Genomic DNA, 25,316 nt, shown 5'->3' with positions numbered 1-25,316 from the left:
AAAAGGGCATCATTATCATTATCATCCCCATTTTAGGAATGATGACACAGAGGTGAAGACATTAATGGGATTTGCACCAAAGATGATCTCCTCTAAAGCTAGGTTTCAGCTATTAATTCTATGGGCAATCTGATCCCACCATTTCTGGTTTATTTCTGCCCTTGGGTCGGCTTTCTTCAATGATGTCTGCGACCTCTAAATCAAGGAAGACCTAGCTTCCATGGGCACCTTTAATCTGATAGGCAAACTGAGGAGCACGAGGACTGGGCTTCTGTTGGAGCCACGTACACAGTACCAATGGACAGACCAGTACACGGCCTGCCCCAGATTACTCCTGTGATGCAGCCTAAGACCAAGGCCCAAGGCACCTGGTGTTCCTCCAGTCAGAGTAGCACTTGGGTACTAGTGGTTAGGACTCAGGCTGTGTGATAATACCTCCACAGGGTAGTCAGCAGACAAGGAAGCACTTAGAACTCAGTACATGGTAGCTATTATTATGCCATCCTAACGCTTTCTTCTAACTTCTTCTAGCTCCCCAGGGACCTATCATAACATAGCTCCTTAGCCCAGTTCCTCCCACAGAGCAACTTACAAGCCGTAAAAGCCCGTGACAGTCTCCCCTGCTCTCCCAACACATATCAAGCCATTCCAAGAACCAAAATGCCTAAGCCATTAGGATCAATAACAAATATCTTTGATCATATTGTGTGGCTTTTCTTGTGAACCTGTTAGTAGATCATAGGGGTCGACCATGCTCTGGAAATTAGACTACTGTGTTCAAGTTGTGGCTCTGCTACTTAACAGCTGTGTGACCTTGTAAGACTTAGTTAACTTCTCTGAGCCTCAACTTATCATTTGTAAAATGGAGGTAATCACACCTATCTTCTAGGATTGTTGAGAGAACTATCCTTGTATCTATCTATCTGTCTATCTATCTATCTATCACCTATCTATCTAATATACCTATGTTTCAATCTCATCACTTTCCAAAAGGATTTTATGGAGCAAAATAACCTTAAAATTCAAATTAAAAAACAAAACAAAACTCATATCTATATAAATGATACACATACATATATGTCTGTGTGTGTGTATACACACACACACACATATATATATAACATAAAACTAAAATAAAACTCAAAATAATCTTCGAGGTATCATTTTATATCTGCTAGACCTTTAATTTTCTTTCTTTCTTTCTTTCTTTCTTTCTTTCTTTCTTTCTTTCTTTCTAAAAGTTTATTTATTTAGGGGTGTCTGGGTGGCTCGGTCAGTTGAGCGTCCCACTCTTGGTTTCTGCTCAGGTCACCATCCCACAGCTTTGTGCATTAGAGCTCCCCCTGTGTCGGGCTGTGCACTGGCAGTGTGGAGCCTGCTTAGGATTTTCTCTCTCTCTTCTCTCTGCCTCTCCCCCACTCGTGCTGTCTCTGTCAGTCTCAAGATAAATAAACTTAAAAAAAATAAAGTAAAGTTTATTTACTTATTTTGAGAGAGAGAGAGAGAGAGAGAGAGAGAGAGAGAGAGAGAGAGAGGGCGGGGAGGGGCAGAGAGAGAGGGAGAGAATCCCAAGCAGGCTCCACTCTGTCAGCTCAGAGCCCAACACGGGGCTGGATCTCACAACTGCGAGATCATGACCTCAGCCCAAATCAAGAGTCAGATGCTTAACCAACTGAGCCACCCAGGCGACCCTTTTATTTTAATTTTAAAGTAAATGTACCCACTGTTGGCCAGGTTAAGATGAAGGTGGTTTACTCATCAATCGCTTACACAAATATAAATTGACTCAACCTTTCTGGAATGCATTTTAGAAGTATATTTCAAGAACTATTATAAAGTTTGCTCTCTTGGTCCCAGAAAGATAAATCTAAGGATTTCCTCTCAGGAAAAAAAATCCAATAGAAGGAAGAGTTCAAATGTACAATATGAATTCACATCCTAAAATTGGTAACAAGGGTACAAAAATAGTAAAATGGCTAAGTAATGTACCCATCACCACCCTGCTTTCCCTCACAACTATACCAAAATGAAAATCATAAAAGTTACACTGCAAAGTAGAACTAAAATGCCAGGCTGAAAAGAAAAAAGGAAGCATCCCAGTGAACCTAGGAAATGATAAGCAATATGTATATTTATTGTGCACGCATATGGATAAATACTCAGACTGTGAAATAAAACAACAGATTGAAGATGAATAACTTCCTACTGCTCATTTCTAGTGAATTATTGTGATAACCTTATTTGCATTATTAAAAAATGTTTTTAACTTAGGACGTGACCACAGTTGGTATACTCAAGTTCGATTTTAGCTGTGTAGTTTTGATCGTCTTAGTTGATTATGTCCATAATTATCTGTAAGAGATAATGTCTAAGTTCATAAATGACCGAGTGATTGCACATTAGTAATTCTTACCACTCACATATTGTTAACAGTCACAGAATTACCACAACCTTGACATAAACTATCTTTCATAATATATCTACAAGCAGAAGCCTATTGAATGGATTTCTAGTGTATACCGAACTTAGACTTTGCAGAAGTATATAGTAACAAAATTCCTTACCACAGATCTCCTTTCTGATCTGTGATGAGTGATACAGTGATCCAGCAAGCTGTCTTCATCCAGTTCCCTCTGACAAAATGGACATACACACCTGGAAATTGCACAGAATACAAAAGCGACTAAAATTGCTAGCATTTAACTAGAGCTAAGCAATAGAACGTAGGCGGATCTAGTTTCCAGCCCTTGTTCTGGAAACTTCCAGATTTGACATTATTTTTCTGATCCTGATAATGGTCAGATGCCTATGCCTTTTCTCATGGAGAAAAGTTAAGTATCCTCCCAGGGCCACCGTGGAGAAACGGCTAGAGCAGCACATGAAGCACTTTATTCTCTTTGGAAGCGAAGTGCAGTCTGAGCACCCATTTACTGACAAACCGGGACCACGTCACCCAGCTGTCCCTGGGTTACTTTTTCTCTTTCTCTTCCTCCCTCTCCTAATTCAGGAAACATAACTGGGTGTTGTTTGTTCTTCAGCCCCACCAGCATATTGCTACAGGTGACTATAAGGAGTATTTGACCTTTACGTCCGTGCTGTCCAGTACAGTAGCTATTAGCCATATACGTCTGTTGTCACTTAAAATGTGGCTATTGAAATTGAGTTATGCTGGAAGTACAAAATGCACTGTGAGTTTCAAACGCTTAATATAAAAAAAAGCAAAATATCTCAAAAATGTTTATATTGATTACATGTTCAAATGGTAACACTTAAGCTACCTTTGGTTAAATAAAATACACTAAAAATTAATTTCGCTGTTTCTTATTGCCTTTTTAGTGTGGTTATTAGAAAACATAAACTCACATATGTGTTCTATTGGACAGTGCTGCCTTAAACGCATAGGTACAATATGGAGGCTTGAAATTTTTTGCTCGCTATCATAGATATAACTTCCTGTTCCCTAAGACTTATACCCTTAAGAATTTTAAAAATTTGAATCATGCAGCAGTTAAGTTCTTCTATGAAGCAAAGATTTCTATCTTAAATGCAAATCTTACTCCATCCTAGAAGACTGATTAATCAACAACCCTCCTCATTTTCTATTATTTTGTTTATTACTTAATTCTAACTAGCAGAAGAAATTAGGATTTAAATTAGCCTGGATATATTTTTATATTTTTATAAAGGCTAACAACCTTACAATCAAACGCATACATTTTCCTAACCCATTTATTGTCCTTCCTTCCTACTGGTCCTTGCAACCAAGCTAATAGAATTCATACTCTTCTTTGAGCTAAAATACTCATTTAAAATTTATAACATCATGGTATAAAACTAACCCTACAATAAATGGATACATTTGCAAAGCAATCTCTAGTAAAACAAAGGAAGGGGGCAATCATCTAGACTTTCAGGTTAGGAAATTTGAGCTTTCAGTGCATTTTCTTAAAATAAGTAAAACTACATTTTCCTTCAGGAGAGGGAAAAAAAGTCACACTCCTACTGAATATCACTATTCATAACTGAGCTCATACTTAGATTAATGGTTTCAAAACCATCAGCCCATGCAGGAAAACACAAATCATTTCCATATTTTTTTGGTAGGGAGAGACTCCAACCTTTGTAATTACTCTGGCCATCAAGAGAGTAATGGCTCAGATTCATTTCTCTTTTTTTAAAGGAAAAAATAATAATGATCACTATTCTTCATTGCCCCTACTAACCATTTCCATCCTTCCTCCAGCCCCATAAGATTACCCACAAAAAAGACGCCTGCCCCAGACCTGTTCTTCCTTGTTAGACTATATACTGAGGTGTCACTTCCTCCCTTCTAAAGACAAACCAGCAACACAAGAGGAAACGAGCTGGGGCACTGAGCAATGGCAGTGGAAGAGTGAAAAAGAATCCAGGATCTACGTCAATCTATTAGTCAGAAAATAGAGCCGTGAGGAACTTGAACAGTTCCATGTTTTAGTTTTGGATCTTCCTTAATACAAACTTGTCTGAGGAAGTTCTTCCAATCTCTGCAGCGCTTGGTTGGTACCCCCATGCAAAGTTTTTCAAGTACAGAAAGCAAAATTCTTTTGTAAAATGATTACCAATAGTAGGTGTTATGGTTCAGAGCCTAAACACAACTCCATACATATTTTCACAATAAAACAGTTAACTGTTCCAGTCTATTAACTTCTCTCCCAAGCATATCAAATTTAGCATTCAACTATGTTGTGCTGAAACAAACCTTGTTGCCGTCTCCCCAAGTTCTTGCAGTGGTCCATACTTATCTATATACTTCTGACAAGATCTTATGTGTGCCCTCATTTCGCTGAGGCAAACCTATATAAAAGCAAATTCAAAATAAATTGCCTGTTGCAAAGGGGCTCAATGAAGTCTTATGATCCAGCTTTATTACTTTCATTATTTCAAATAAGATCATATATAGTGTGGGGTCAGTTGATTAAAAGGATGCATTCATGACAACAGCACAACAAAGTTAAGGGATTATCACAAATAACACTTTAGAAATTTCTCTAATACTTCAAAGACCCAAATGTTGAGTTCTTGAATTTGGTTCTTCCAGAAAGCATATGTTTTTTAAAGTGGAAAGACATTTATTAACTCAAATTTACTTTTTTTGGATGCCATTACCTAATCTGGTGACGGTTAAGAAGTAAGAAAGAAAAAGGGGAGAGGAAAAAGAGAGCAAGGTGGAGGAAAGAAAAAAGAAAACAGTAAAAAGAGACAGAGGGAAAGGAAAACAATGACAGATAAAAAGAGCCAATAGATGGATTTTAATTTTAAAGACGGTCATAGTAAGTAAAGGAAATCCTGTCCCTCAGGGAAAGATATAAATACCACGGTTTTATAATATATCCAATGGTATTACATGAATTCACAATACACAGTATACTTAATGGCCCCATTAAGAGCAAACATAAAAGACAGTTCTTACAGTCCATTTTTACCAAGGCAGAATAAAGAGCCCTTGTTCCTCCAGATATACATTCAGAGATCCTAACCATGAGGCTGTCTGTGGCTAAATAACACATATTCTACTAAATGTTTCATTAGAAACTGATAAGATCTTGTGCTAAAAGAAGCTTTGTACTGCTGTGGTAAGGTGGTCGACCCACCCTGCTTCGTTTCACTCAAACTACGGAAGTTAAACCTCAAACATGAAATCTAACGTGTAAGGAAACTGTTATAATTGCTTAACAAAAGACAAAAACAAAAGCAAGTGGAAAAGTGAAAACATATCCTTGTTTTACACATATCCACCTAAAAGATGTACAAAGTAGGACCGATTGAGGTAGCTGTCAAAACACTGTTTTCCAACTTTTAACAACCAACTTTATACGTCAATTCTTTCACATCTCGTTATTACTTTTGTTAAAAGTTCTTCCTTTGTATTTCTTGAACAACAAAGATAAACATTCTTCACACAAATTAGAAATTTGGGGACTGTATACTGACAAATGAATTGATAAATTCATGGAGTGTCTACTCTAGACACAAAATTGTAGAAGACATTGTAAGAGATGGCAAGCCACTGCGCTTGCTCTATAGGTGCTTATAATCTAATAGAGGGGGGCAAAACCACATGTAGACAAGTAGATAGGAAACTGTTTGATACTGGGAACTCCAATACTAAGGCCAGGCCTCTGAAATGGAAATCTGGCCGTGACTCTGAAGAATAGGTAGAGTCTAAAATGGCTCTAGAAGGTGGGGCGCCTGGGTGGCTCAGTCAGTTAAGTGTCTGACTTTGGCTCAGGTCAATCTGGTAGCTCGTGAGTTCAAGCTCAGCATTGAGATCTCTGCTTCGAATCCTCTGTCCCCCACCTCTTTCTGCCCCTCCCCAGCTGGTTTTCTCTCTCTCTCTCTCTGTCTCTCTCTCTCTTTCAAAGTAAAGAATAAACTTTAAAGAAGGAATGGCAATATTCCTGGCAAGAAGAATAACATAAAAAGGAAGAGACAGAGGGGCACTTGAGTGTCTCAGTTGGTTGAGTGTCTGACTTTGGCTCAAGTCATAATCTCATGGTTCATAAGTTTGAGTCCCGCATTGGGCTCTGTGCTGTCAGCATGGAGCCTGCTTCAGATTCTGTGTTTCCCACTCTTTCTGCCCCTCCCCTGCTTGTGCTCTGTCTCTCAAAAAAATGAAAACACATTAAAAAAAATTAAAAAAAAAAAAGAAGTGACAGTTGTAAGAAATACCTCAAAGGAAAAATCAAAATACTTGTGAATAATCAGATATAAGGGGTGAAAAAAGGAAGGGGATTTCTATCCAGGATAATTGAGAGAATATTCTTGTTTCTGATAGACACCAAAGGTGGGATAAAAACTAGATGACAGAATACTACAGTGATTTGGATTTGTGCATGTTGAATTTTATATGATGACAAAACATATCAAAGTAAAAATAAGCAATAATCTATTATTATAAATATTAAAAGCTATTGATTTTGAGCATTTACCATGTTCCAGACAGTGTTAAAAGCCATACATGTTTTATCATTTTCCCTTACAACCATCCCATGGCATGAACACTATCTTTTTTTCTTTTTTAAAGTAGGATTCATACCCAGCACAGAGCCCAATGAGGGGCTCAAACTCATAACCCTGAGGTCAAGAAGACCTAAGCTGAGATCAAGAGTAGGACCCTTAACTGACTGAGCCACCTAGGCACCTCATGAACACTATCTTTTCCCTCATTTTACAAAAAGATGAACTAATACTTAGATGATAACGTCCCCAAATCACAATGAATGACAGAATTCGTGTTTGATCCCAGGATGTCTGACTCCAAAGACCATGCATACATTCTGTAGTCAGACAGCCATGAACAGATTATGGAGTCTTACATAAATATTCAAAAAAATATATTAAGCACTGTGCACCAGTCACTTTTCAAAGTGCTGGGTACGCAGTTGCCAATAAAATAGACAGTCCTTTACCCTCATGGAAATCAAATCTGGTGGGGATAACTGACATTATATTAAAAAATCCCAAAAGCATAATTCCAAATGGTGATGAATAGTACGAAGAGAAAGCATAGGGTACTAAGAAAACATAACATAGATTAACAATCAAGAAAGGTTCTCTAAAAAATTCAGATCCTCAGCACGTAATCTCTCTTTTGATCTCTAGACTTCATATAATAATTATCCCCCCCTTAGCAGTTCAAATGTAACATATTTAAAACTCTGTGGATTCTTCTCCAAATTTGCTCCCTATAACAGCACCTTCACCTACACATGTCAGAAACCTGGGAGGATTCTTCTGACACTTTATATTCTCACTCACCCCCACATCCAGTCAGTTACCAATTTCCTTCCACTGCCTCTCCTAAATACCCCTCGAAACAATCCTTTATCCTTGTCTAACGCTCTCGCCCTAACCCACCTTTCTTACCTTAGCCATCCCAATAGCCACTGAACTGGCTTCATCAATCCTGATGTGCCCCCTCCAAATCATTCTGCGCTCACATGCCAGAGCAGTATCTTAAAAATATAAACCTGATCGAAAGCTTACATTCAGTGACTCACTACTGCATTTAGGATAAAATCTAGAATCTTCCCATGGTCTTTGACACCTCACATGATCTAACCAGGCTAGTAGGAAACCCGCAGAAAGATGTGATCAACGGAGAGAAACACTGCAAAGTCCAGAATACAGGAGGAAATATGCCACTGGAATTAGGCCAGTAGGCAACGTGATGGGGGCGGGGGAGGTCACAGGACCGACGGGAAGGGAGGAAATGGAAGCGGTGGGTGAAAGCATTTGTCTGAAAAATTAGGTGATGGTAGGAGTCAGGGGCCAATTGCACCACAGCCTACACATATGAGAACAGAGAGAAGGAAGGGGAGAGGCAGAGACAATAAACTTTAGAAAGTCAGGGTAGGATGAAGACAAAGGCATGGGTGAAATGATCAGCTGCGTAACAATTTCCTCAGCAGTCCAAGCCGGGAACCGTGAGCACAGGCAGAGGGCCACTTACCAGGCTGTCACACTCAGCGCAGTTCTGGTACTCTGATTTCATTCTTCTGGCTACATCAGTTGCTGGAACTCCTTCTGAAGGAAGATATGCCCGGCAATAAGGGCAGGTCCATTTATTGTTCTTTAGACTGGTAGCGATACAGGAACGGCAGAATCTGCCCAGAAGAAACCAAGAATACATCACTCTCCTGAAAAGGTATAAAGGAGCCACCACTCTGTGTTTGTTTGTGCACACTGTATTTTCATGGCACCTTGCACGCTAGGAGCTGTACTACCAAATGCAATGTGCATTTGCATCCCCTGCTTGGCAGACAGTCTCTTGCTTTCACATGAGACTTCTTTGGAGTCACAACTCACTTCATGCACTGCATGCACTGAAACAAAAGAACACAAAGTAGTGGAATAGAATTCCCATAAACAGAATGAAAACCATAACCCAAAGGATACTTAATGTGTTCTTTCTTTTCTTTAATTCTGGGGGGAATTCAGGGAGAAAATAGGTCTTTGCTCTGTGGGATTTTGTACGTTAGAGAAGAAAGTAGCAAGAAGTCAAGGAGGCAAAATACCACACATGTTATTATTCTGATAAACTAATCGTAATGTCTGGGCACCTGGGTGGCTCAGTCGGTTGAGTGTCCAACTTTGGCTCAGGTCATGATATTGCAGGTTGCGAGTTTGAGCCCCGTGTCCAGCTCTCTGCTGACAACTCAGAGCCTGGAGCCTGCTTCGGACTCTGTGTCTCCCTTGCTCTCTGACCCTCTCTCTGCCGCTCGCTTTCTCTCTCTCTCTCTCTCAAAAATAAACATTTAAAAATATTTTTTTAATTGTTATATGCGCACAAAGGATGCTGACATTTGCATTGTTCTTGAGGCATTTGCTTGATGTTTATGCCTGCCCAACATCCATTTCCTCTTTCTTGCAATAGCATCCTGATTTTGCTCTGTAGGAACTACACCTCTTATATGAGACACAATCTGGTGGGACCTCAGTCAAGGTGCCCACAATCCCCTGCTGAAGACAAGAGCACCTGGAATGGGCCAGACTCAGTAAACCCTCTCTCTAGAAGATGAACACTAAACAGACTGACATAAAGACCGGTTCAGCAACAACTTGATGGGATTGTCCTGCTCTTTATTTGGAATCCCAGATCTGTCTAGATCCTTACCCTTTCTTTTTTCCTAGATGTTTTGCTTTTATTGTTGTTTAGTAACTTTTTATTTGAAGTAACTTTAAACTTGGTACACTGGTTTTTTTTTTTTTAATTTTTTAATGTTTTATTTATTTTTGAGACAGAGAGAGACAGAGCACGAGCGGGGAAGGGGCACAGAGAGAGGGAGACACAAAATCTGAAGCAGGTTGCAGGCTCTGAGCGGTCAGCACAGAGCCCGACACAGGGCTTGGACCTACGAACAGTGAGATCATGACCTGAGCCGAAGTCAAACACTTAACCAACTGAGCCACCCAGGCGCCCCTTTTGTTTTTTATTTTTAACAAACTTTAAAACACTTCCAAGTGCCTTAATTCATTTGACCTTAACAAACCCCTAGGAAAGATCACTATTGCCACTTCTAGAAGAGGAAATTGAGGTACATCAGGGTTAAATTACTTCTGCAAGGTCACAACTGTAGAAAGTACCTGAACTTGGTTGGTCTTAAGCTGGGTTTTCCGACTCAGAATTCAGTAACCGTTCTTTCAAGAGAAATTCCTACCAGAATCAAGAGATCGAAGTCCTCTCCTGTATTTTCCTTCTCTGTGCTTCAGGTGATTAACAGGTGATTAACTGCAAGTTGTAAGGCACATTCTGCCCTCGCACTTCTTTGAGTTCCTAACAAGTGGTTCTCAGGGTGTACTTTTGAAGGGTATTTATTTCAAGTGGTCCATATGCTCAAATTATACTTCTGACACAATACCTTCGGTTTGTTTAATTTAGGAACAAGCGGATGATACTTTGTTTTTGTTTTTAGTCAACTAAAAATCTTCCCCTTTCCTCACAACTTACTTCAGTTTTATACCAAGACAAACAGAAGACTAATATTGATGCCCTGCCCTGTGGTGGACCCTAATGGACATGATCTCATCCAGCTCCCAGAGTAACCCTTAAATGCTGCTCTGCCTTTTCCTCACTTGACTGGAGGCAAACTGAGGTTGTTCACAGAGGTGTAAGAACTTGCCAAGTTTACACACCCTGAACCCCAGGTAGTTTTGGTCGGGGCTCAAAAGTCTGTGTAGAAGGTCTTCAACTTACAGTGGTCCCACTTACGGTTGTTTGACTATAGTGATGCAAAGGCAATACTCATTCAGGAGAAACTATACTTCAGATTTCGAATTTTGATCTTTTCCTGGGCTAGGAATATGCAGTATGATGCTCTCTTACAATGCCGGGCCCTCCCAGTCAGTCACTCAGGGAAACAACCAATACACTTAAAACCATCCTACACCCATATGACCATTCTGTTTTGCACTTTTAGTACAGCAGTCAATAATCATAGGAAATATTCAACACTTATGAAACAGGCTTTGTATTAGACGATTTTGCCCAACTGTAGGCTAATGTAAGCGTTCTGATCATAGTTGGGTAGGCTACAGGCTAGGCTAAGCTATGAGGTTTAGTACGTCAGGTGTATTAAATGCATTTTCGACTTACTTTAATTTAGGATGGCTTTACCAGAACAAACCCCATGTGAGTCAATAAAGAGCTGTAGTCCTTTTTAAGTCATCTCAGTTCCTCCCAGTGACCAGCAGAAGCAGCAACACTTTGAGACTGTGGGTGTACTCGTATAAACCAGTGGACTTTACAGAGTACATTTCTATGGTCATTTTGTGGGTCTTGCAAGTGTTTTTGTAACTACAACTGATAACTACAATGGAAATGCCCAGGAGTTTTCATGAAAAGTAGCACACTTCAGGCATTAAAAGAAACCAAGTCCCTCAACTATAATTCCCCTACATTATTTACACAATGATAGACGTGGCAGGAAACTCTCAAATGAGCATACATCGACGTTATTGCATTATATGAGAGAATATTCGTTGCGATTCTGGTAGATCAGTCAATTAGTTGTCCTCAGCTTAACAAACGTGATTATTAAATGGAGAACACACATCAAGGCTAAAGTGTTTTGGAACAAACTGACCTTGCTGGTTTTGAGTACATAAAAACCACGAGTCTTTAAAGTGTTACCAATAAGGAAATGAAATTGATCCCACTGCAACTTAAGTCTCATGTTTTAGAGTGCAGAAATAAGATTGCAGAACTACTTAGTTCAAAAAAGTCTGAGGTTAACGGTTAGTTAGCCATTGGGCTCTGCGCTGACAGCTTGGAGCCCGCTTCGGATTCTTTCTCTCCCTCTTTCTCTGCCCTTCCCCAGTCCATCCTCAGCTCCCCAGAGGCATTCTCATTCCCTCTCTAAGATAAATAAAAACTTAAAAAAAATTTTTTTTTAATCTGAGGTTAAAATTCTCCCCTTAAAGGTACAGTTATCAAATTCAAATCTTGTGAACTGGAGAATTTAATATCCTTACTCTAGTACATTAGCATAAGAAGTATACAAGTGATCAAGCATTATATGAGTTATCTAATTAGAATCCATATGGGGGTATTCAGGTTTAGGTAATGTGTGTATATATATAAGCTATGTAACAAGGTACGAAAGCAAGGTAACTCAAAAATACAACGTCTTGGAAAGCAAAGTGTAGAACTATGTATATAGTATAAGCTATTTATAATTTGTAGATGTATAAAAGCATCTAGAAGGATTAAAAAAAAAAAAAAAAAGAACATTTACCTACCCTTTGGAGAAATGGGAACTGGAAAGAAGAGGTGGGTATGTGGTAGAAGGAGGAGATTTTCATCGTCGAATTTCAAGTTTAACCCTATAACCATATTACCTACACAATAAATGATTCTTTAAAAAAGTTAATCAATTATAATCATTCAGGATAAATGGTCTGGTAGTTTTTTATAAAACAAAATATATAGGCACCCTTTGGTCCTGCAATACCAAGCCCATGTTTTCACTCAAGAGAAGTGAAAACACATGCCTATTTGTACAAGAATATTAATAAGGAATGTTTTCCTAACAGCCCCAAACTTGAAATAACCCAGGTGTCAGCAATAAGAAAATGAATAAACAAACTGAGGCATATTCCCCCAATGGAGTACTACACAACAACAAATTACAATACACACAGCAATATGGATGAATCTCAAAGACATACCAAATGAGGAGTGCCCGGGTGGCTCAGTGGGTTAAGCGTCTGACTCTTGATTTCAGCTCCGGTGATGATCTCACAGTTTGTGGGATCCAGTCCCGAGGTGGGCTCTGTGCCGACAGTATGGAGCTTACTTGGGATTCTCTGTCTCCCTCTCTCTCTGGCCCTCCCCGTGCGCATACTCACTCTCTCTCAAAATAAATAAACATTAAAAAAAAAAAAAAGATATACTGAGCGAAAGAAGCCTGACACAACAGAGCACATCCTGTATAAACTCTTATATGAAGTCTTAAAACTGGCAAAACTGACCTATGGGATAGGAAAAAACTCACAACAATGGTTGCCCATGGGGGAGACATGGACAGGGATTGGCTGGCGATATGCGGACATGAGGGAACTATCTGGAGGTAACGAAAATTTCTGTACCTCAATAGGGGTTATATCTAGGAGGTATTCATTTCACTACAGGTGTAATTTACCCCGAAAAAACATAAACAAATACTGAAGTCTGGTTAGTACTATGTATGTTGAGAGAAGAAGGAATTGAGTGTGCTGATTATTGTAATCTACTCTGAAATGTATCCAAAAGTAAGGTGGATCAATGATGGATAGGTACGCGATAAAATGAGATAAAAGCAATATAGCAAAATTAACAATTGTAGAATCTAGTTGGTGAATATCTAGGTGTTCACTGCACAATTTCTTCCAATTTAGTTGTAGTGAAGTTCTTCATAATAAAACGTTAGGGGAAAAAACGTTAGGGAAAATTAACCATCTTACTATGACTTAAAGTTTGTTTACTCCTGAGAAAAAGTTAGCTGTAAATTTAGGAAGGGAAATTTTTGGAGGATGAGAAACCTGAAATGTTTAATGGAACATGAAGAGAAAAACATTAAAAAAAAATTTTTTTTAACGTTTATTCTTTTTTTTTTTGACAGAGAGAGACAGAGCACGAGTGGGGAGGGGCAGAGAGAGAGGGAGACACAGAATCTGAAGCAGGCTCCAGGATCCGAACTGACAGCACAGAGCCTGATGCAGGGCTCGAACTCACAGACCATGAGATCACAACCTGAGCCGAAGTCAGATGCCCAACCGACTGAGCCACCCAGGCGCCCCGAAAAAAACATTTTTAAAAATATTTTTTTAAGGACATCCAAATTCCATCTGAAGAAAAGATTATGCTGCATTTATGCTTACTTAAATAAATTTCTTTAAGTTTATTTATTTATTTTGAGAGTACGTGTGTGCGTGCACAAATGCACATGAGCAGGGGAGGAGGAGCAGAGAGAGAGGGAGAGTGAATCCCAAGCAGGCTCACAGGCTCCTTGCTACTAGCTTAGAGCCTGATATGGGGCTCAGTCTCACGAACTGTGAGATCATGACCTGAGCCAAAATCAAGAGTTGGACGCTTAACCAACTGAGCCACCCAGGCGTCCTACTTAAATAAATTTAAAGAGCGCAAAACAATTTGGAATACAATAAAAGGTTGAAGAGAGAAAATTCCATAAGGAATTTTTATAACCATCGCTTTTAGCAAGAAAAGTTAATCCATGGTTATAGAGAAGACTTTACGAGAGAATGCATAAATCTGCACAAACCTCCTTAGACCCACCCATACAAACATTCATGCACTGGTGACATTTTTAGTAATTGCTTACTATTGTCAGTTAGTGTTCGAGATGAAATCGTGGCAGTGCCGAAGGTCCCTGCTCTCAGAGTTCTAGAAATGGCAGAGAGGCAATAAGCAGGTAAACAAATAGACCGGCAAATGATAAATGCTTCGAGAAGAAAACAGTTGACAATAAAAATTGAGTGGGGCAGAGAGAGCATTTAGATGGGTGGTCCCTGAGATGATACTTGAAGGCACCACTCTAAGGAAGATCTGGGAATGGTTTTCCAAGCTGAAAACAAAGAGTACAAAAGACAGGGACGACATTGCTGAGGTATAGAAAGCCAGCATGCTTGAAAGGCAGGAGGTCCCAGGGAGAATACCTGGAGATATGGGAAAGGGGAGTAAAGGGTCAGGAGACAGACCATAAAGCCATAACTAAGGGTCATCGGAAGGCACTGGAGGGTTTTAAGAAGGAGGGTGATGCAATTTGACTTACATTATATAGATCACTTGGGGTCCCTGAAGAACAGATTACAGAGGTACAAGAGCCTCCTAAGAGTGAGGAGCTTAGGTTTAAGTCATTGGAAGAGTAAGTTCAAGAGCGGGGGATGGCTTAAGACCAGCAAAGAGGCAATAGACAGTGTAAGCGGACAGACAGATTTAGGATTTATTTTGGAAGTGAGGCAAAGGGACTTATGACATACCAAATGACAACAAACATATGCCCTATTATAATAAGTAAAATGAGTCAAACACAAAAGACTACCTATTGTAGGATCCCAAAACGTAGTTACAGAAAGCAGACGGGGTTGTTGGAGCCAGGGGTTTGGGAAGGGAGTTGTCTACAAACAAGGTGAAGGAGGGGGACGTGGGTGACTCAGTCAGCTAAGTATCCGACTTCAGCTCAAGTCATGATCTTACAGTTCATGAGTTCGAGCCCCACCTTGGGCTCTCTGCTGCCATCTTGGAGTCCTTCAGATCCTCTGTCTTCTTCTCTCTGCCCCTCCCCTGCTTGCACTCTCTCTCTCTCTCTCTCTCAAAAATAAATAAAAATTTTAACAAAAATGTTTTAAAAAAAAGAATTTGAAGGAACTTTTTAGGGTAATGTAATTAACTGTACTAGGTCTTGTTTGTGGAGGTAGTTATAGGATTATAGATAACTACCAAAATCCATCAACTTGTACACTGTGTGAATTGTACTGTATCACCTCAATAAAACTGAAAAACACACAACAAAACAAAAATGCCCCAGTGATGGCACGCCTGGGTGGCTCAGTCGGTTGGGCTTCTGACTTTGGCTTGGGTCATGATCTCGTGTTTCATGGGTTTGAGCCCCACGTCGGACTCTGTGCCGACAGCTGGGAGCCTGGAGCCTGCTTCTGTGTCTCCCTCTCTCTGTCCCTCCCCTGCTCATGCTCTCTCTCTTTCTCAAAGAATAAATAAACATTAAAAAAATTTTTTTTTAAATGCCCCAGGGACAATAGACTGGAAACAACAACATTGCATGAAGAAGAGCACCGAAATACATACAGCTCAGAACCATTCAGAATCCTTTTTTAAAAAAATTTTTTTTTACATTGATTTATTTTTGAGAAACAGAGTGAGACAAAGCGTGAGCGGGGAAGGGGCAGAGAGAGGAGGAGACACAGAATCTGAAGCAGGTTCCAGGCTCTGAGCAAGCGGTCAGCACAGAGCCTGATGCGGGGCTCGAATTCACAAACTGTGAGATCATGACCCGAGCCGAAGTTGGACGCTCAACCGACTGAGCCACCCAGGCGCCCCAGAACCATTCAGAATCTTGCAGGCCTCCTTCCTACCCCACCCCAGGCACATAGTAGCTACTCAGTAAACTGAAATAACTAAATCACTTATGAGGAATGGATCAAAGGAGAATTTTCTGGGCAGGGCCCAACATTCCCATCAATAACACTGTTGTATCCTTCTGAAAGAACCCAAGGGATAGAAATGAACACAATAAGCGATTCCTATTTGTCTGCCCCCTCCTCACCTTCATAAGGTGGTTGAGAATGATCAATCATAAAAGACATAATCAGAATGAAGAGAAATTGGATGAAAGACAGAAGCTAAGGATAGAAGGCATTGTATTTTTTTTAAAACTACTTCAATGTTTTCAAAAATTCTGAGTGAGGGGCGCCTGGGTGGCTCAGCCAGTTGAGCATCCGACTTGGGCTCAGTTCATGATCTCACAGTTTGTGAGTTCAAGCCCCACATAGGGCTCGCTGTTGTCAGCCTGTCAGTGCAGAGCCTGCTTGGGATCCTCTGTCCCCTTCCCTCTGACCCTCCCCATTTGCGCTCTCCTAAAAATAAATAAATATTTTTTAAAAATTCTGAGGGAGTTGCCATTGCTTTAAAATCAGATCTTACAACTAAACCCAAATTTCTGACTTTTCATGAAAAGCTAGTCTCCTCCAAGTCTGGACTCAATTCCCCTGTGGTCATGTGGGCTAATGCCCCCATCCTGTGGAGTACTCACCCTCCACATTCATTTACATCACTTGTTGTTTGCAGCTCCTGAAGAAATGAATTATGGATTCATTCATATGGAAATGACTCTAAGATCTTTGAAACCAGATGGAAACTTAAATACCCTGCTCCCAAGAGTTATTTTATTAACTCCTTGCTGTTTCCTGAAATTACGTGATTATCAATAAGACCCTTATAATGAAGAGGTCAGCAAAGCATTGTAGAAAACTAAGGAAAGTCTTGCTGAGGACACCGGGTACAATTATGTACCCAATCTCAAGAGATAAAACTGAACCCTATGTATAGTAAGGAGGGAAGGGATGCATTAGGGACTCCATGGGGTCTAAGGCTAAACAGGCAAAAGAAGTATCCAGACATCGTCCCAAATAGGACTCTGGAAGAGCCACTGGCAACATTGAGGTAGATCTAACATTTTATTTCTGTTCTCAAGAAGAGGCTGCCTCACTGTGGGCATGCCAATGGGAAGCTGAATGAAAATCTTGAGCGGGCTTGGTAAGCTTGAAAATGTGAATAGAATAAGGGGAATTGCTATTGTTATTCAAGGTGATAAGAATCTTAGGCTAAAACATTCCAGTGTAGGGCAATAAACACGTACACACACCCACACACACCCCACTCCCTCTTCACCTACATGCATCAGCCTGGACAGGCCTGAGTACAGCTATTCTTAGAGCATAAACCCTCCAGCCACCCACTGCCCCTAAGATTTCCTTTGATGTATTTATGTATTCAATTAGGTTCCACTCAAAGTCCATCCCGGGAATGGTTCAGCTTCCAAAACCTGACTCTGCATATCTCTATACCACATTATGTGTTGATTTAAAATTTAATCCCCTAGGGGAGCCTGGGTGGCTTAGACGGTGAAGCAACTGACTTCTGATCAGGTTGTGATCTCACAGTTTGTGGGTTCAAGCCCTGAGTCGGGCTCTGTGCTTACTGCCTGGAGACTGCTTTGGATTCTGCGTCTCCCTCTCTCTCGGCCCCTTCCCAACTTGTGCTCTGTCTCTCTCTCTCAAAAATAAATAAACATTAAAATATAAATAAATAAAATTTAACCCCCTAAAGAAAAATTCTATTTTTTTTAACTTAAAATCTTAGAGGGGTGCCTCTCTTTAACCTTCAAATGCTGTCCTCAACTTGCTGTATTTTACTGTCAATTAAATAGGGTTGGCTAAAGCCATGCTTCAAACTTTAACATGGCTATCAATCACCTAAACATCCTATTAAAACAGTTCCCAATTCAGTAGATGTGAGATGGGACCCAAGATTCTGCAATGCTCCTGGTCCACGGGCCCGCAGCCAAGTTCTGAGGAAACTCTCGGCATAAAACTCAATCTGCTACATTATTTAGGTTTTGTTTGTTAGAGAATACATAATTTAACAGATCACTAATATTTAATTTGCCTATGACAATACTAATGTTGCTAAGTAAACACAGAGCAATCCAACCACCAGAGGAGGCATATTTCAGGCCAGCTTAATCACATCTTTCTGAAATTCTCAGTAATACAGGGACAGATGAGTAACCTCATAAAAATAATGGAGTTCCAAAACTATGATGGAACTGCTATCTGTTACTCAACTACATAGCATCCGTTGGCTGTCACTATAGAGTGGTTGTTCCTGCCTGAGGGACATTCACCAAAGTATTCAATCTGCATTTTAGACTCATTCATTAATTGAACTAATATTAAACATCTACTAAGTGCCAGACTTTTAAGGAACAGCAATGTAGGAAGTAGCATTCTTTTTTTAGAGCAATGGCTCTCCAGAGTGTTTGGACCTTGATGGTACAAGAGATTCTAATCACCTGAATTTAAGTGATGCTTAACCCAAGCACACGGGGAAGAGGAGTCATTCTGTATACACTTGCTTTAACATCAGGGGTCTGGATGCTCATATTTAAACTTCCAAGTTTCATCTTGAAGTCAAATCACAGGTCAAATAATATGTCAATGATAATTGGCAATCAGTTAGGAACTTCCACAATCTTCCACTTCTTCAATTCACCTGCATCTGCGCCCATTTAATGCTCCACATCCTGTGAAATGAATAAACTGTCCATTCTCCTAGCTAAGGCCAATCCTCCCTCCACTCCTCAATCCTGGCTTGTAAATTCCAGCACCTTCCTCCCACTCCAGGGCATTGCTTCTGAAATTCTCTCCTCTCCCATGAATGAGTTTCCCCCTCACTATTGATTCATTTCCATAACCATGTGGCATACACCATTTTTCTTCTCTTATAAGAAAACTCTCTTGATCCCACTTCTCCTTCCTGTTATTGTCCCAATTTCTCTCTTTCGCTTGCCTCCCAACTACATCAAAGGAATTCCTATGCTTCTTTCCTCTAGCGCCTGTGATCGATCACCAAACCACTCTAATTAGGCTTTGGCACCTACCATTCCACTGAAACTGTTCTTCTCAAGGTCACCAATAGCCTCCACATTACTAAATCCAGTGATCAATTCTCAATCTTCATCCACCAGACCTTCAAGCATCACTAGATTCAATGGATCCCTCTTCCCTCCAAAGTGCTTCTTGCACTCACTTGGCCTCCAGGACACCAGATGGTTTCCTTCCTACCCCTATGGCTACTTCTTTTACAAGTTTTCTCTCTCTCTCTCTTTTTTAATGTTTATGTATTTATTTTGAGAGAGAGAGAGAGAGAGAACATGCACAAGCAAGGAAGGGGCAGAGAGGGAAGGAGAAAGAGAATCCCAAGCAGGCTCCTCCCTGTCAGTGCAGAGCCCAACGTGGGGCTCAATCCCATGAACCATGCGCTCGTGACCTGAGCTGAGACCAAGAGTTGGATGCTTAACCGACTGAGCCACCTATGTGCCCCCGATTTTCAGGTTTTCATGTCTCAGCTTCTAAATGTTGGTATGTACCACTGCTCAGTCCTTGGACCTCTATTCTTTTCTGACTACACTTACTCCTCAATAAATTCATCCAGTCCCATGGATTTATATCAAGGATATGTTTATGATTCCCAGTTTCATTTATCTACAGCTCAGATCTTCCCCTGAACTCTAGACTCACGTATCCAATCGCCTATCCAACATCTCTTGGTTGTCCCAAACTTGGCCTGTCAGTTATGGAACGCCTGACCTGACCTTGTTCCTCATTCCACCTTCCCAGTCTTTCCTATCTCGATTAGGGCAACCCCAACCTTTGCTCAAGCCAAGCACCTTACACTCAGCCTTGACTCCTCACTTCCTCCCACACTCCACATTGAATCCATCTTGTTAGCTACACCTTCATACTGATCTAAAATTCTACCATTCACCACCTCCACTGTTCCCTTGCTGGTTGGTCCTGGTCTCTTTGCTGGATTGTTACAGTGGCCTCCTAACTCACTCTCCTGGTCCTGCTCTTCCCACTGCAGTCCATTCTCAACATAGCAGCCAGAGTCATCCTTTTAAATCAGCTCATGCCATGACTCTGTTCAAAATCCTCATTTAGGGGCGCCTGGGTGGCTCAATTGGTTGAGCATCAAACTTTAGCTCAGGTCATGATCTCACGGTTCAGGAGTTCAAGCCCGGCATTGGGCTGTCTGCTGTCAGCACGGAGCCTGCTTTGGATCCTCTGTCCCCCCTTTTCTCTCTGCACCTCCCCTGTTTGCACTCTCTCTTTCTCAAAAATAAGTAAACATTTAAGAAATAAAATAAAATAAATGTCCCACACCCCATGCAACTGCCCCTTACATTTTTCTCGAGCTGAACTACCTTCCTCACCTTCTAACTTCCTCCAGAAAAAGGTTGTTGAGACCCTGTTTATTAATAGTTCATGCTGAATTAAGTATAGAAATTGAGAGAACTATTTTCAGAAGCTTGTATAGAAATCTGACAGAGTAATTTTATGTCTGTTGAGTATATTTAATAACGTTTAAAACGAGGGCTTGTGTTTTATGTATCTTTGGTATTTTTTAATTTCAGTTTCCCATAATACATTTTTTATTTTATAAAAGTATTGGTCAGTGATGGGCTGAAAAACACAACAAAACAAACAAAACCTCAGTGGTTCTTTACAGCAGATAATTTGAGAAGCACTGCTCTAAATATCTTTAAAATTGCATCTCTCCCACATACTTCCCATCCCATTTCCTCGCCTATTTTTTTTTATCCTTAACACCTATCTCTATATGACAAGGGATATACTTAAAAAATTTTTTTTTAAATGCTTTTATTTATTTTTGAGAGAGACAGAGACAGAGCACAAGTAAGGGGTAGTGGGCAGAGAGAGAGAGGGAGACCACAGAATCCGAAGCAGGCTCCAGGCTCTGAGCTGTCAGCACAGAGCCTGATGTGGGGCTCGAACCCACGAGCTGAGCTGTGAGATCATGACCTGAGCGGAAGAAGTCGGACGCTTAACCAACTGAGCCACCCAGGCACCCCTCAACCTCTTGATTCTTTTAGATAACTCCCTTAGCTCCAGCTCTGACCCTTCCCCGAACCCATTGTCCTAGTGCCTTTGGGATATTTCTATTTGGATATTTCCCTCTCAGACCACTGTACGCTCAACAAGCCCCATCACCTGTTCATTAACAACCTCCTGAGCTGAACTCTGTCCCCTTTTATCTGTTACTTGCTAAGGAGTTGCCTTCCACTCCTTTCTCCCCCCTTTATCATATCCAACTGGGCAACAAATTTCCTTGAATACTTACTTTAAATATAAATCAGACTCCCTTTCAGTTTCCTTTATACAGCTTCAACTTATCTGCCCCCTCCTCATCTACCCCCTCCCCCTCACCCACTGATAGTAGAAGATAAAGTAGAGGTAGGAAACCTTTCCCCCAAAATATGTTTTAACAACTGATACAGAGATATGAATAGAGTCAATTTGAAATGACAGAGCATTAAAATAGAACTTCTTAAATTCAAGGCCACCAAAGGAAAAAGAACTAAGCTAAAAGAAAGGCTATCTGGGACATCTTGAAAATGTCATAGATCAATCTTTTATGGCCCGATTTTATTCCAAAAGAAATATAAAGATAAGAAATAATACTGTTTGTGGGTTCTTGCTTTGTGGAATGACTTTAAAGGAAATAGAAATCCTGTATTGAGCCCTTATGATGAGCTACTTTTACATTTCTTAAAAATTCATAAAAATTCCATTATTCACCCTATTTTACAAATGAAGAAACAGAGTCAAAGAGATTCAGCAACGTGATGGTCAGACTGCTGGTCAGTGGCAGGGCTGAATTTCAAATCAAGCCCACTGTTTCTACTGCATCACAATACGATTTATAAAGTGCTATGTACATATTCATTCAATGTATTTTTGCCATTATTAATATCTTGCTTGACTTGAAATAGGTTTATTTTATTTTACTCATTATTATTTTTTTTTTTTAAGTAGGCTTCCACACCCAGCACGGAGCCCCATGTGGGGCTTGAACTCACACCCTGAGATCAAGACCTGAGCTGAAATCAAGAGTGGCACCCTTCAAGGACTGAGCCACCCAGGCACCCTCTATGAAATCAGTTTAGAAACAGAAATCAGCATACACAAACAAGTTCAAAAAGTTTGGAAATTAGCTTCCATATGGGATAATATAGACAGGTTTCATCTGCATTTCTTCATTTCCCAAAGGTCAATGGAAGAGAGTAATTCATTTCAGAAATACAAATGGTGTTAACAGCGCTCACAGTCTCCAGTGCAGAGGGAATTGGAGTTAACATTTAGAAAGTGGAAGGGGCCCAAGTAAATTTGCCAAAGGGAGGAATATGGAAATTCTGCCCACAGCCAGAACAATGGACATAGATTTGTCAAAACAAAGAACAGTAAAAGTGAGGGAAGGCCATTCCTCCAGCCCTTGTTGTGCTACTTCATGACTATTTTTCCAGTTGCTGGTTTCCTATTCAAACTCTAACAAAGAAAAAGATTAAACAAAAGATTTAACTTTTTACACCTATGTATTATCCTTCAGCAGAACCAAAACCCTGCGAACAGTAAGTTATAGTATTCAAACTCCAAAAGGAGCGGGGGTGGATAGAAAACAATCCCCAATCAGATAACAATCTCCAATACCAAAGTCACCCAATTCCATTCAGTTCTACAAAAGACACCATCAAGACGTGACACCCGCTGTGTATCTTTGGGGCAACTTTAAAGTTTTAATGCTCATTCAGGCTAAATTTAAATGTAGTTACCACAAGGTTATTACTGCCCTGAGCTAATCAATATATTATACTGTCACACAACAATATCTTCCATCTTGGCTTCCATCTTGGCTTTGGGGTTTATGTCAATGAACTATATCTGGACAGCTGAGAAACAACATCAGTAATCAGACAGGAGGTCAATTAGACTTGAGTTTAAAGTACAAAGCTGAAACAACAGGCCCTGAAAATGCAGCCACAAAATAATGCCCAGGGCACTCTTTATTTAAAACACTGTGTGGGCTGCATTTTTCTTCCTTGGCTCACTACTGGGCTTTTCAGTGGTGAAAACTGCTTCTCAGTTACTGGTCTATAGGTGTCAAGGACCACCTCAGTCCTTTTAAAAACATTTTGTGCACGTGCATTTATAATATGGTAACTTTTTTCCTGGTAAGCCAAAAACACTTAACTAGCCATTGCAGTATTACTGCCTTGGAGCTTCATCAAACTATAAACGGCCGGCCAAAGACATTAAGCGGGCTTCCGCTCTCTATGCAACCACCCCCCATCCCCGCACCCCGATCCCAACAGGCACACACTCGGCCACACACCCAGGCAGCCACGGAAAGCAAGCTTCTATGTAAACAGAGTGAACGAATCCACAGATCCAACTCCTATTACTAGTTACTCAAGCACACGTTTTACATAGGGATTTTGTTTTTAAACTCTTCTTAGAAACTAACAGCAAGTTTTAGTTCCATGGTACCTGGTTTTTAAGACAGTTATTTTTATCTATACTTTCCGGCGATTTAGGGAAGCGCTGCGTAAGGGAGGGTAGTCTGTAAGCTCCCGTCACTTTGTGGCTGGGTTTTTAAACGGCTACACTCCAGGGCTCCGTGCTAACGTTCAAATCCCAGCCCCGCCCTGACAGGTACTTAAACTGTTAGGACTACAGAGTCACTTGGGCGTTGCAGTTAGGGTTGATCTTTCAGGGGCCTGAATGTCCGTGTTAGGAAAGGGAGGTGGGGGTGGAACGACAGTTTGCTCAGATCTTTGTTTGCTCAAGAGGCTAGCCTCAGTGGGCGTTCTAGAACATGTGCACAAGCCAGCAAAACAAAACCGACCTGGGTTCTGCGGGGAGGGCGAGGGGGAAGCACGGCCGGATTAACTGAGTTCAGCGGGAGAAATGTTCTGCAGGAGCTCACTGCCTTGTGCCGAAGCGGGTGCTGGCTCTCCAGCCAACAGCACTTTCCCCACTTGGCAAGCCCCGGCTCCCGGAGGGTCCCGCTCCTGGGATCCCCATCCCTGGGGCTCTGCACTTGGGCTCCGGGAACAAGCAGCTGGGGTGATGGGGGGAGGCGCTGCAGAGCCCGCTTGTTAATGTTTTCGCCTCCTGAAATCCTGTGTCACCTTCCGACTGGTCATTTTTCCCGCGGCCCGCACTCGACGGGTCCAGGTGTCTCCCTGCGGTAGCTTCATTCGAGCGCTGGCTCCTGAAATCCCCCATGCCTTCCCCCAACCTCTCCCTCCCCAGGGTGGGCGCGCCAGCCGAGCTCCCCCGGCACTTACACGTGGCCACAGCGGGTCCGGACGGGCTGGTGCAACACCTCGAGGCACACGGAGCAGTCGAAGGACGTGACGGGCAGCTCCGGGTCCCCCCTGCGCTCCAGGGCCCGCGGGGCGGCCGAGGCGGCGGCGGATTTGCCGCTATCACTGCTAAGCACGGAGCCCATGGCTGCGCCTCTCGCCCAGACAGCTGCCAAGAGTTCAGTGCCTGCTGCCGGGTTGTTTTGTTGTCCTGCGGTAGAGGAAGGAAGTCCCGGCCCAGCTGTGCTCGCCGCCTCCCAGCGCGCCCAGCTACGGCAGCTTAGCAGCAGCCTCAGCCACGGCGCCCAACCTTCGTCTAGGGCAGAAGAGAGTGCGCGGCCGCGCCTGGAACTGGCTTTCGAGCGCAGCCTTAGCGGAGACGGGGAGGCGTAGGCGGCAGCCGCACCGTGCACGCTGCGACATCTCGTGCTCCTGGGAGAACTGAAACCTGAAACCTCAACTGCAGAGCTGAGGACCTGCGCTTCAGTGAGCCTTCCAGGCTATTGCACACAGCCTCCTTACCCAGTCCTGCAAGTTACAGAGAGTGCGGGCCTGGTCATGCTTTATGGGAACCAGACCCCACACGTAAGGTGCTGGTCCTATCTGCCCTGCACTGTGGGAATCACCATAGGCTACAAAGACGAAATTTGATCGAGTGTCGCCAGGACTTCAGTCATCTAATCAACACTCCACTAATGGAGAGGTAGTATGGGGCGGTGAAAGGGTTCTGGAAACCCGGATTCGAATTTCAACTGTAAGACAAGGATTTTAGTGCTAAATTCTACGACCCGGGTTTCCTTGGCTCAGGGT

General features: G+C 41.6%; 1 protein-coding gene across 4 annotated transcripts in view; it reads right to left on the bottom strand.

Annotated features, from left to right (window-relative positions):
- RNF125 (ring finger protein 125) overlaps window positions 1-24,945 on the bottom strand; it is a 51,978-nt gene extending 27,033 nt beyond the window's left edge. For 3 of the 4 annotated variants that reach the window (XR_006195543.1, XM_042911503.1, XM_042911502.1), the window contains exons 1-4: window positions 24,489-24,945; window positions 8,492-8,645; window positions 4,739-4,833; window positions 2,565-2,655 (exon numbers count right to left, since the gene is read on the bottom strand). Coding sequence is in view for 3 of the 4 variants with exons in the window: in XM_042911503.1 (XP_042767437.1) it covers window positions 2,565-2,655; window positions 4,739-4,833; window positions 8,492-8,645; window positions 24,489-24,652 (504 nt within the window). In the remaining variant the exon portion in view is untranslated. The remainder of the gene's footprint in view (window positions 1-2,564; window positions 2,656-4,738; window positions 4,834-8,491; window positions 8,646-24,488) is intronic. The other variant, XM_042911501.1, reaches the window with a different exon arrangement.
- Window positions 24,946-25,316: the final 371 nt, after the last annotated feature.

Source organism: Panthera leo, chromosome D3, assembly GCF_018350215.1.
Source record: "Panthera leo isolate Ple1 chromosome D3, P.leo_Ple1_pat1.1, whole genome shotgun sequence".
In the NCBI taxonomy this organism is placed as follows: Eukaryota; Metazoa; Chordata; class Mammalia; order Carnivora; family Felidae; genus Panthera; species Panthera leo.
This window is presented reverse-complemented; position numbering and strand designations above follow the sequence as displayed.